The sequence below is a fragment of the Poecilia formosa genome, unplaced genomic scaffold, assembly GCF_000485575.1.
Source record: "Poecilia formosa unplaced genomic scaffold, Poecilia_formosa-5.1.2 Scaffold6, whole genome shotgun sequence".
NCBI classification, from domain to species: domain Eukaryota; kingdom Metazoa; phylum Chordata; class Actinopteri; order Cyprinodontiformes; family Poeciliidae; genus Poecilia; species Poecilia formosa.
Window position 1 is genome coordinate 124,336 of NW_006799945.1, and position 13,836 is coordinate 138,171.

General features: G+C 38.2%; 1 protein-coding gene across 1 annotated transcript in view; it reads left to right on the forward strand.

Annotated features, from left to right (window-relative positions):
• The first annotated feature begins 7,942 nt into the window (after positions 1-7,942).
• LOC103147292 (matrix metalloproteinase-17) overlaps positions 7,943-13,836 on the forward strand; it is an 84,215-nt gene continuing 78,321 nt past the window's right edge. The window contains exon 1 of the mRNA XM_007565547.2: positions 7,943-8,610. Within this exon, the coding sequence (XP_007565609.1) occupies positions 8,476-8,610 (135 nt within the window). The 5' untranslated portion in view covers positions 7,943-8,475. The remainder of the gene's footprint in view (positions 8,611-13,836) is intronic.

The window sequence follows — 13,836 nt, forward strand, 5'->3', positions numbered from 1 at the left end:
GTTGTTTGTCTGTGTTTTATTTTCCTGGTTTCCTCTCCCGTCTCTGTGCATCTCATCTCCTCGATGTGTATGGCTGCTCCCTGGGGTCGCACTCACCTGAAGATCATCTTTTCTCAAGTCCCGGGTATATAGGATTGGCAGCCCTCTGCAGCAGACGCCTCACCGTCTGTTATGGTCACCATAATCCTGGAACTCATCTCAAGTCTCTCTAAGCATTCTTGGGTTACATCGTGCAACTATTAATTTGTTTCTTGAACATATACGTCATTCATAAGCCTTTCAAACATGTATGTAGCATGACACGTAAATCTAAAATTAAGGCCTTCTCTGCAAGCGAGTGTATATTTTTAAGCTTTTTATACTTATTGGGCATGGGCAGAAACTGTACATATCCAAGGAAATGTTAGATAGTATGATGTGAGCTTCAGAACACCCAAGTATTTTGTGTTTTATACTTTGCTTCCGCATGCCTGGCAGAGAGAGAGCTTATCTACTTATAGAGTGGACAGATGGCAGCTTTACAGTCACTGAAAAGAAAAGTGACAGGATTAGTTAAACTTAATGTACACGTATAAAAGAAACATGAAGCAACCATTTATGTGGTTAAATTCTGACCTCATTATGCAAGCTGCAATCTCTGTCTGCCTAAATGATGTAAAATCGATCCGTGTTGAAAACACTCGGACTGATTAAGCAGAGGGAAAGATGAAAATCATTAAAATGGAGACAACAAAACTTGTATTTAAAACAGAAGACAAAAACCGCTGCAGAGCTGAATCGGTGCCTACTCACTTCTCCAGCCTCGCCATCATGGTCTCATTATCCACAAAGTCAAAGACAGCTGTCAACCACTTTAAAATTACTCCGCCCGTATATCTGCATGAGTAGTTAAGAAACTATATGAAATTATTGCTCAGTTGAATCACCTATGTTGTCATTAGAGTTGCTCCTGGTCCAATTCACAACAATCTACCTGCATGCCTGACTTGATTGTTTTGCCCTCGAACCAACCCATCATCAGGAAACTCTCTTACACACGTATCCGAGCTCACAAGATTACAAAATCCAATTCCATACTCGGCAAGCCTGTGTGGGCACACTGAACAGCCCAACAAATCTAATAATATTCACTTAGCAGGTTCTTGATGACGATGAAACAGTCAAGCTAACAAATGATACCTATCATGTTCTTGCAACACAGATCTTGCCGTCTCAGAGGAATGAAACTACGTCAGCATATGACTTAGAGTTTCAATCTGTGCCTGACGCAGCTTTAATTGACTGCCAGTTTTTGACTCTTATATTCAACAAAGGTTCTCATTTAAAAAGTGCTGTTGTCAGGGAAATCTGCACTTGTAGAGTGCAGATTTCTACACTGTAGAAATCTGCAGTGTAGACATCTTTAATATTGTTTTATGCCTCCAAAACACTCCAAAGGGAAATCTGACATGAAATCACAAATGTATAGCAGATAGTTGTACGTCAGCAGTGGTGAGAAGTACGAAAGCTTTGTACCTTATTGAGAATTATGTTTTGTTTTATTTTACTTAAAATATTTGTACATCTTACTGTTTCAGGATTTGTTGAACTGGTTTGGGATTAAAAATTTAAAGTACAAAACCAACCCACTTCTTTTTGTGATGGGAAGAAAATTGAATAGCTAAAGCTCCAGGTTGGAGTTTGCTATCCTGTTTCAAAGAGATTATAAAGTTCAAATATTCCATCTATTTCACTCCAGTTGAAACAGAATGCTTTCTTCTGAAGCTTTGTTTATTGCCGTCTCAGTCCAGCGGACATTAGGATTTCCCTTCACACATAAGAAAAAAGAAAATAGGGTTTGCAACTCACTGAACTTCTGTAATTTCTTTAACTTTCTCAAGTTTATTTCTTTTCAAAGTTTCTGTTAAGCATGTTTTTTTTGGATTTAAATTATATATATATATATATATATATATATATATATATATATATATATATATATATATATATATATATATATATATATATATATATATATATCTGACCCTGACCTATGCTTAAAAAAATGTTGTCAGCAGTATAAGTAAAAGGTGCTGCATAATCAATGATCAGTTCCTCTCCACTGACCTCACAAGACCTTGTGATGGACTGCCGACCTGTGCAGGGCGTATCTTGCCGCTCGCGCCCAACGACTTCTGGGGCCCACCCCTCGACATTGCAAGGATAGACATGAATAGATGACCAAGGACAGATAGATGGATGGATGATCTTATAAGAAGTGGCAGGCGTGTCATAATAAGACAGAAGAGTGCAGTTACATTGAAATGATCACAATTTTTTAACATAGTCTATGAAAATGGACAACAGAATTTGAAATTGCTTCAAAAAACCCCCAACATAGATTAGATTTTTTTAGCTTGACTCTGTAGCATCTGAGGTTTACAAAAAACAAGCTTTTTCTGCAACGTGAAGGTCTACATCAGAATTAATGCAGGTCTACTTGGGATACACCAAAAATCTGAGAATGTAAAAAAGCTATTAAGCACGTCAAACATAACCAAACAACGTTGACTTAATTCCTACCTTTATCAGTTTTCAGTCTAGGACTGTTTGATTTTTTGATGATATCACCTTTAGGCTTTCTACTCTCCATTTCAAAAGGGAGAACATGTGAATTATGAAATATAACCTCAAGCAAAGTCTTCTCACAGAAAGTTAGCACAAAGAGCTGAGAGAAGCCACAAGAGGAACAATAAAGCTTTCATTGCAGAGTTAATGCTGGGAAGCTCTGAGCACTTGCAAACTTTCTAGAGCTATAACTGAGACTGGGAATATATCATGATCAAAAAAGGCAAGTGCGACTTTCAATTGGGCTTAGAAAGACAAACATCAGAAGGACTTCATCACTGTTACATTTGTTTATTTAAACTAGCAGGATACTATTATTGAATTTTACACTTAGTAAGGATATTGACATGGCTTTAAAGTGTTTTAAAGTCTGTGGGAACATACGTAGTTTGCCTAAAGATTGTGCACACAGTTAAAGTAAATAAGATCTTTCTGGGGTTTAAATTTAAGCTTTGAGGCCTCTTATACAAGCCAGAGAGAGACAAACGTATCTGTATTTCTACAGTAAACGATAACTAACAAAGCTCTAAAAGAAGCATAATCAACTTTAAATGTTTATCTAAGTTAGATGTGAGTCAATAAATCTACTATTAGCATCCGAAACCTAACAAATTTTGTTTTATGCTTTTTTTTTTTTTTGCAAGCTGTGAAGAGAGAGCAGATGTGGTTGTATTTTCCAAAACGAAAGGCATATGGACGAAACAGATGCCACTTTTTTCTTCTCTTTAAAACAGGACATGATTAATTAAACTCAAAGACTTTACATAAAGTAGGTATGAAGTATGATGAATTACTTTTGTTGCTGGAGTTTCTTACATGGCTGAAATCTGTTCCACTATCGGAAGCTCTTAGGTTCCACTGTCGTTTAAAAAATTGTCCTAGATTCTTCAAACTAATTCCGTCAGAGATGGTCAATACAGATTTAATAAACCAATTTTTTTAAGTTGTAAACACTTAATGAATCTCTAGTAGGCAGTCATAACTCAGTTAAAGGGAAAAGAGGAGTTTGGTGACATGCATATTTCCTGCCTTTAGTTTTAAAAGCAAGTCTCTTTTTGATTGTTTTGTTGCCAACAGGAAATGGACGGTGCATGTTCATTTTTTTATGAAAAAAAAAAACATTACAGTCAAGTTGTTTTGACCAAATGGGACGAGTCCGTCCCCCTTTACTGATCTTTTCACGCTGGCAAAAATCATCAAAGAAACTACTATTTTCAGTTTCAAGAATAAAGCTGATTTTTTTTTGTAAAAACTTCAAAAATACATACCCATTACAAACATAAATGCAACCATTGCATGTTGATTATGTGATGCATAAAAAAGGACGCAAGTTGTCCAAATATAAGGTGACAGGCTACCTCGCATGTTGCAGCATCGCAACCTACAACCTCTCCACATTGAGACGCATAAGATGGAAAATGAAACATAATTAGTATGCTTTAAATAATTTCTGATTTATGAATTAAAAATGCGAGCAAGCATAATCTAACTCCATTTCAGTGATCAAACACAGACACGTCCAAGACTTGATATAAATTCTTTGTGTAATATATTGTGCTAAAAAATAGATGAAAGGCAATATTTCTATTTTACCATATAGCACAAGGACTTCCAGAACTCTAAGAACTCTGCACAGAAAGAATATTCTGTTCTATAGCAGAAATAGACTACAACACCATTCAAAAGCTCCACCCAGCCCCCATAGACACTGGCCGAAAGGTGTTTTTTTTTGTTTTTGTTTTGTTTTTTGTTTTTTTCCCAATCTGACCAAGACCATAGTTAAAATTTGCAAGAAAAATAGTCTAAAAACTGTGAAATACTTCAGGTAAGACGCACACAGCAGGCTGAGATGCGCAAATGGCTATTTTGACCTTCTCTTAATGTGAAAGCGAATAAAGCAAAGCTTTTTTTCGCCAGCAGGCATGCTGAGAGACTCAATGTTCAGATGCTACAATTATCGTAATGTTGTGGCTGTGAAACCAGTCTAGCTGAGGCTGGGAGCTCTGCGGTAGCACAGAAAAACGCAACACTGCTGAGCAAAAAACATGTTTTTCATGTGATTTTCTTCTTCCTGTGATAAATGACTGCTGAGAGGGAAATGCGTCCATGTGAGCCATCATTCACCAGAGATGAGGTCTCAATAAGTAACAAGTATTTCTCTCTGTAGTTATTGTTTTTTTTTCTTTAAGTGTATTAAAATTCTTTAATTTATTCCCTTAAATTAACTTCCTGACTGTTAAATAGTTAAAATGTACTGCAGAGGCATGTGGCTCTAATTGCTAATAATTACAGTGTGTACTTCCAATACGTGGTGGATTTTACAGCTAAGCAAGAAAAATAATTAGACTAATTATTTTTTCCTATAAAGAAAAAAAAAGTCATCCGATACAAAATATTTTTTGCTATGATTTTACCTGCTGCCCCATGGTGTTTTCTATTTTTGCTGATGTCCACTAAAAGATAAAGAATTAACGAGCGATGTGGAAAAATAACATCTTTGCATTTCTGAGAGTATTTTTTTTAGTGACCCAGCTTCTACTGTAATATATTTTATTCTGTTTACTGTAGCTCTTCTTATTAACCATGGTTAGATCTAGTCTGAGTTGTAATCAATACTTTTAGTTGATTGGCTTGAAATATTCACAATAAAATAAAATAAAAAAACAAACCTGGATATCCTGGGCTGTGATCTTGCTTTATATTTCCTAATGATGCAATGAAAATGCTGCACAAATTGCCAGTTCACTTCAAACCAGGGCCTCTAGATTTTAATCAGCTTATGTAAATAATCTTGTTAGTTCTGCAGCACAGCTACCTGAAATAGCATGTTAGAAAAGGAGAGACGATGGTGAGCCAGATTGCATGACTCATCAAATCAGAAAGCTCTTTGGACCTCACAAAACTTGAATCATGTATCTTTTACTCTCTTCCTCCAGACTCTGGGACGTTAACACATAAAGAAAATAAAACATTTACTTTAAGCTTAAAAAATGACTTTTTACCATAAAACAGAAGGCCAGTCTTTTTCTCACTAGCCTAGCTTTTGCCATTGTCTCTGGTTCATCAGTTGCTTAAACCAAAGATGTTATAAAGTTATTTTTTTTGGCTATGTGTGTGGCAGCACTGATTCCAGCCACTCTTTGTGAATCTCCCTGGAAGTCCTGCCTGGTCTTTGCTTTATAAGCCTACTCTCTCTATGTTATCCATATTTTTTGTGCATATTTTTCCACCATGTTTTTTTTCTCTCCTCAACTATCCATCAATATGCTTGGTACAGCACTCTGTAAAAGGCCACCTTCTTTAGCCGTGACCTTTCGTGGCTTAGCCTCCTTATGGATGGGTGTCTGCAGGACAATGTCAAGTTGGCAGTCTTCTCCATAATTGTAGGCCATATTATGACAGTAACCTGGCATTTCCATGCTAAATATATCTTTCATTGATCTTATGCAATATTCCAGTTTTCTTGGAAAGTGTTGTTTGGAATTTTATGAACAAAATCTATTTTTATGTTACAGTCATGTGGTCAGAAAGACCAAATCAATTAAGTACATCACAGTGAGTGTAATGAAAAATGCATGTTTTTAATGGAATTCTAAAAATAAAACTACTTTTTAATGATATTCCAATTTATTGAGATGCTCCTAATGCGACCAACAGGACTCCTATTTGTAAAAGATTCTGTGACCCAGCCCTCCTTTCTGTAAGGCTTTCAATCATGGAATATAATTTTATTTTAAAAAAAAAAGGCAAAAGTAAAGATACTTGCGTAAGAAAGAACTCTATCAACATGTTCAGCCATTCTGGGATCTACAAACCTTTTCCTGTATATGTAGCAACTCCACAACAAGTAAGAGTCACCTTACCGAATATACTATACAACTCAGTCAATCATCCACAAGGTCACTGATTCCACTCTGTTCTATAAGAGCTGTTGAGGATTACTAGCTTCTCTTAGACGTATAAAAGGTTCATTCAAAGTTTGCATTTAAACTTTGTTTCTGAGTCTTACCTGTCAGTTTGCACTTGACCCCTAAATAAAAAGGCTCCAGCAAGACACTTGTGGCTTCTTGAAGAACTTTGTTTTCCTTTAAAGTTTTTGATGAGTGCGTATGTTTAACGGTTTTAAATGTTCCTGCAGCTGGCAGGCAGTATTGACTTACAAAATGGCAGACGTTATTCAAAACACTTCTGGAAGTGGATAGAAATAATCACAAAAATGTACTGTTAATTACAAAAAGGATTGTTACCCCTCTAAATATACACATTTTGGCAGCCCAAAGCCACATGCCTTCAGTGTGTGGAAGTTGGATCATTTCGATTTTTTGGCACACTCTGTACTCCATAGGTCAACACAGAGCAGCACCTAATTCTGAAGTAACAGATTCAAGGTTTTAGAAATGTTCAGCCTCCTTTGATTTGACACCTCTGGATGAGCACCAGCGCAATCATTTCATTCAGAAACCACCTACATGTGTATTTTATTCCCACTACAAATATGACTGTTTTGTGAAAGCATTTGTGATTTGTTGGGAGAGAAACAGTATCATGAAGACCAAGGAGCACAGCAAAAATATCAGGGGGAAAGCGGTGGAGAGCCTCTCAGAGTTAATGAGCTAAAAACAGGTCATTCTGGAAAAAAAAAAAGAAAAAAAACTGTCAGAGGCTGCAAAAAAAAAAGAGAGAGAGAGAAACAGGTTCACCTTTCAAATGGGACAATGACCCAGAGCTGTGGTGGAATGGATTAAATTAAAGCATGTAAATGTGTTAGAATGGCACAAGAAAAACCAGACCTGAATATAATTGTGATTCTATGCCTTGAAAGTTGATGTTCACACTCCATTCAAAGTATCTGAGTGTGAGACTTTGTGAAAATCGTATTTTATAAGGTGTTAGACATATACTCCAAGAGACGTTTTGGTCAAGCAGGATTTCAAGGATTTCAGCTTTTTCATTTGCTAAAAAAAAGCAAAACCAATTATTTTCCCTTCAGTTAGCAATTGCACTGTCAGTCTATAATATAATAACCAATTAAAACACGTCAAAGTTAATGATTATGACATGCCAAAGGGGTGTGAACACCTTTGAGACGCTTCTGTGCCTCTCCTTACTGATATCACATGCGATATGGAGAAAAAGAGCAAGACATAACAGCATATAAAGCAAGAAAAGTTTTCTCTTTTTTAATCTCCAACATTTCTTTCTCTTTTTGTGTGAATTGAAATTAATTGAAATGTACGTCTCACTATGAACAGCGCCGACACGTTTCAAGTGTGAACCCCAGCAACGCTCTCAGATTACTCAGGACGCGCATCAGGAATTCGCCAGTCTCCAGGGTGGCTGAGAAAAGCGCTGGATCTCCCTTCCCCCTCCCTGCCTGCCTCCCACTCTCCCCCCTCTGAGTGTTTCAGGACCGTGGCTATGCTCTCCTCACTGCTGCGCGCGTCAACAAGCGGACTCCTTCAGCCCGGGACGAAGCCCCACGCAGCTGCTGTGGTTCCTCAGTGCAAGAGACTGCACAGACAGGAGTGGAGCGCCTCTCTCTCTCTCTCTCTCTCTCTGTCTCTGTCTCTCTGTCTCTCTCTGCTGGGATATTCACCTCCAGTGGACTAATCTGAGAAGGATCGAGCCCTTCCCCGCGATCATGACCCATTAGTTGATGGCTCCAAGTGTCGTTCTGAGGAAAACCAAACTTGTATAAATCCCGAACGCACCCACCGCCAGCGGTTTTAATGTGTTTTATGTGTTTGCGCTCCACAGTAAGGTAAACTGGCACATTTTCACCGTGTCTCGGCGTGTGGTTTTATCCCGTGGATGCGGTCGTCGGGGTCGTTGTGTGAGCCCAGCAGGAACAACCTGTCATAGGGCATCATGGTTCCTCTGCTTCTTCGCATGCGGACGAGGAACATCTCACCGGAGATGCTGATTTTTCTGCCGATTTTGTGTTTTTTGCCTCTGACCGGAGCGGCTCCTTCTCTGGCCACCGAGCAGCTGGACACGGGGGTGGTAAGTTGACGTGACTATTTTTTTCGCGGAGGTGGGAAGTTTTGCTCTTTGAGGCTGAACGAAGTTGAATCCAGTGCAGTTAAAAGTGTTAGATGTGCAGTTGCCATTACTTTCAGATGTCGCTCTCTGATCCCCGCATCAGACCGTCTCTGCATCGGCGGGGGATCTTTGCCTTACGGGCTGCTTGAAAGAACTGAGGGGATAAAAGTGATTTCTTGAGTTCAAATCACGGTTCATGTAATGGCTTCCAATGAATAAATGTAAATATATTTATTTGCCTAGGCGGGATATCGACCTCCCCCACAGCATGCTGACATAGTATATATACCCTGCAGTGATGAATTGCAATCGGGGCTCACTTCCAGCTCAAAGACGCCCCAAGCCAGAGGGCGTTAAAGGAACATTTATCTCAACAGTTCAAGCGGTGTTACTGACAACGAGGTGCGATAAAGTATTATTTGCTGACAATTTGGCTCTGAAATAGATTAGATTTTGTGATTTACAGGTTGAAGTCTGGAGAGTGTAACTAATTTCATTCACATTCCTGTACAACATCCCAAAAGGATATTATTTTTATGAAGTTATTTTTTAAAAAGTACTAAGTTGTTTCACTTTGTATCTGAAGTTGCTTGTGTAGAGGTATGAGAAAGCAAGCTTGTAATGAGTGTTAGTAGTTTAATGGACAGCTGTGGTAATTGAGATGCACCAATTAATGAACAGAGATCGGAAATATCCAATTTTCGCATGATTGACTCTGATGGTGACTGACAGTTGAAAAATGTTAATTTTAATTTCCATTCATTCATTATCGTGTATTCCTTTAAGATTGGGTAAGGAGTGCTAACAAGTCCAGTCCTTGGAAGGCCTCTCATCGTCTTTCTAATTTGCAGTTTCCTCTAATTTTCAGGGACGAGATTCAAGTCCAGACAACACAATGTTAATATTATTATTCTAAGTCAGAATATTTTGTATATAGTTGAAAGAATGTTTTAGACCTAGATTGCAAGTGCAGTGGTATGAATAGTTTTGAACTTAACCAGGTAGCTCCTTCAGCCTGAAAAACATCCAAAGAGAGACTTTCAGGAGAAATACTATTTAAATGTACAAACCAACCCAACTGACTCCTTTCAATGCAGAGGAGCAGAGGCTCGGCTCCAAACTCTCCAGGGATATGGAGCGGCTCACTCCGTCTCCAAAACAAATTGTTGCCCCCCTATTCCAGAAGCTTATTTAAACAATTTGTATTTGGGATATGGTTACAGAAACTTACGGTCACTTGTGAACAAGACACCACTTGTGAACTTCTCTGCTCAAGGCAGACATTGACCTCTGATCTGGATGGAGCAGTCCATTTTTATTTCTTTTTTTTTTCCATTTGAGGACCATGACGTTAATTTTTTCATCCTGGCCAATTTGCACTTGTCTGCAAACTGCTCCAGTGCAAACTGAAGGTCATGGCTTGTTGATGCCAATGGAACCCCTACTTACAAAGTGCAAAGATGAGACCTTAAGTTTTATATTAGGGGCACATACATTGGTTAAATAAACAAGGTAATCTGGTCATTTCTTCTGTTTCTTCTGGATTCAAGTCTATATCCTTTATTTAAGAACTCACAGTGCATTGTTTTTCATTTATTTGATTGCATTGGTTGAAACTGGAATTGGCAGGTCAGACCTCAATAAAAGCCAGAAATATTTATTGGAAGAGAAAAGCCTCATCTTTGCATTTTTAATTGAAACCTCTTGATACAACATCTTAATTTTGTTTTTTGACTAGAGGGATTGTCTTATAATTCTGTACCATGAAAATGACTCATTTAACACACACTCCCTCCTCAAATCACTGTTGGATTCTTGTTTCTCGTCTTCTTGCCTCTCGTCTTCTCCCATTCTTGTCAACTGATGACAACCCAGCTGTCATCAGCCGCAGGGCTGGATTTGTATCGTACTTTAACTGGGGATGTATTTTTGATGGTGGACCTGCTTCCATAATCCCAGTCAAGGAGAGCTGATTTGGGAAAAGTCATTCATCTTCTTCTGTTTACCAAACCTGCAGACATGACTTGACGACTTGACCACAATTTCACACCATTGAGGATTACATTGTGCTGCGCAGAGCCATCTTCAAAGATTTTCAGAACTTTCAGTCATGCTTGCCGTTTAGCCCACATGTGAGATCATTAACCAAAAACTGTATCTGGCTATATGTATAGTAAGGAGAAAAATAGAGGAGAAATGTTTAAGAGCAGTAGCTGTGAGACCTGACTCCTGACACAACCAGAGATTTATAAAAGCTCTTTATTTTAAGCAGTTGCTACTTGTATTTTGCTATTGTGATGAAACACTTGTAAAAAAAATTCAAGTATGAAAAACTAGAATTTTTGCAGGCATCAGGTAGATGGTGTAATTTCTGCTCTGGTTCTGACCTGCATTTTCACTATGATACACATGGGATATTTTGATTAAAAAATAATACATTTCTATCACAAACTGTGGTTGTGTAAAGCATAGCAGCAGTACTAAACTGAAATAGCCAAGACACTCAATTTTCTACTTGCATTCTGTCCATGCTTTACTCAGGAGAGTTTAACTGTACTGCAGTAATGTAGAAGTCAAAAGGTTATTCTGAGGGAATTGTGTGTTATTTCACTCAAACTCTGGAAAGCGTTTACTTTTCTCACAATGTCCTTTGGCCTTACAAAGTCACCTGAATCTAATGATACATACGTAATTGGTGATAAAAAGTCAAACTCCTGATGTGAATCTGTAATTCATCTGATGTCTGATACAGATACAGGAGGAACATTTAGAGGAAATGGTTATTGGTTTACATAATAACAGGTTCCACTGATATTAGCCTGCATTTTGTGCTGAGTAGATACAGAAAAAAGATCCCTCATACAGAGTATGCATGTAGAAACGGTGGAGATGAAAGACTCTGTTATTGTGTGTGCATGTGCACACCGATTGAAACACATTGATTTTAATTTGGGTCCATTTTGACCCAGTTATGGGAGAGTGTAGGGTCCAGTCACTCATGCATCTGAAGGTTAACAATTGCTAACTCCCTTATCCTGACGTGTTTACGTCCTCTTGCAACTATTTATTGGGTTGTTGGTTTGTATGAGGCAAGTTGCAAGAAGCACCTGTCCATGTTTTTTTAGGAACTAAAACCAGTAGCTTAGATTAGCTTGCAGCCTCAGGCAGCTGACTGTGTTGCACTGTGACTTTAGTTTTTATTTTATCCTTTCTTTTACAAGGAATATTTTTTTAACTCCTTACACCTAAAATATATATATTTTTAATTTTATGGAAGCACTAAAGATGCTCTTTTTAGATTATTTCCTATCAAATAGACTTTTAAAATGATACGTTTATCTTTGCTTTTGACCAATTTAGAAATATTTGTCATGGGTATTTGTTAAAAAGCATTCAAATATTATTTTGTTTTTAACATATGTTTCAATTATTTAGGTTACTGCACAGTGGCGCAGTTGGTAGAGCTGTTGCCTTGCAGCAAGAAGGCTCTGGGTTCAATTCCTGGCCCCGGTTGGAGTTTGCATGTTCTCCCTGTGCATGCGTGGGCTTTCTCTGGGTACTCTGGTTTCCTCCCACAGTCCAAAAACATGACTGTCAGGTTAATTGGCCTCTCCAAATTGCCCCTAGGTGTGAGTGTGTGTATGCATGGTTGTGTGTCTCTGTGTTGCCCTGTGACAGACTGGCAACCTGTTCAGGGTGTACCCCAACTAAGGGACAAGGGTGTAAAGAATAGATGTTCACTTTCTGCTAAGAGAGAAACAAACAATGGCTGTTTTTCACAGTCTCTGGTCCTTTACTGACATGCTCAGATATCACGATTCTTTCCCAGGAACTTTAAAAAAAAAATATGAAAAGATTTTCTGTCAAAAAACATATTTTAGCAATTGTCAAAAGAACATTTTTGTCACTTTTTCCCTTTTCTTACTTTGTTATATATTTCATCTCCAGCTAGAAGCTACTATGTTTACTTAACATTCATAGTTTGTAGTGTGAGGGTAAATACTGTTTATTTTATCAAGGACAGACAGGTATGTCTGCTGTTGTTGTTGTTTAGAGAGTTTACTGTGATCATGGGAGCCAGACAAGCTGACTGACAGATGTGCGCCCTTCTCCCCTGCGACCGGCTGATTGACTTTTAAATAAGACTTTCTCCCACATTGATGAAATTGCTCTCAGCTGTTGAGAACAGGTGGATAATTGGCTGTCGAGGGTTTCAGTGGCCTATTGCATCTCAGTCCATTTGTGTTCATAACTGCCATGCATTTGGGACTCAGCCGGCGAAAACAGTCGTCTGCCCGCGGAAGCGTGTCCTGATGTTCAGTTTTGTTGCTCCACAGTCCTGTCACACTTCAAAGCCCTGACAAGGCATTTAGCTGAGCTACAGCACTAGATGTCCCCCCGTTTTAACCACTGTACTCAGTGACCATAATTAGCTGTGCTGTAAACTTCAGTGTGGTTTTGAGGCATCCAGTTTCCAATTTTACATAGATTCAGCCTTGAACATGACTGCAAAGCACCAATTTTGCAATATAGCCTTTACAGCAGCTTCCATACTGCAGCTACAATGTAATCACCTCTATGTGTGCTCCATTTATAATGTCACTTAATCCTTCAGGGCGATCTTCAGTACTAATTTAGAATGAGTGACTTGACTTCCTTTTTGCCTCCAGAAACATTGCTGCACTTGTTGTAGCAGCAAACATGGATATCAGCACAACACAACTGTAGAAACAGAACAGAAGTTACAAAATATTTGCTGCTATCTTGTTTGCCACAAGGTTTTTATCCATCATTCTGTCCTCTCACAAAGGTGCCAGAGGTGATAGAATTTCATCTCAAAAGCAACAAAAAATGTGATTTGTAAGCTCTTTAAACCTCTTTTTTTTTCTTTTTTATCACTATGGAATGTCACCACCAATCTACATGAGCTTTAGCAGCTCAGCCACTAAAAATATGAATCAGATGTAGGCATAAACTGGCCATTTATGTCCTCGAAAGGCAGAATGTGAATGCATGGCACCTAAGCGATTGTACACTCTAAAAAGTGTGTTTGGGCTGCAGTTTATCTTATGGACTTATTTACATTAATTTCACTTAATTCTTTTGCTTTTGCTATGGCAACTTACTTTTTTGTGTTCATTTAACTCAAAACTTACAAATCTTTAACCTAAAGGAACTTTTCACTTT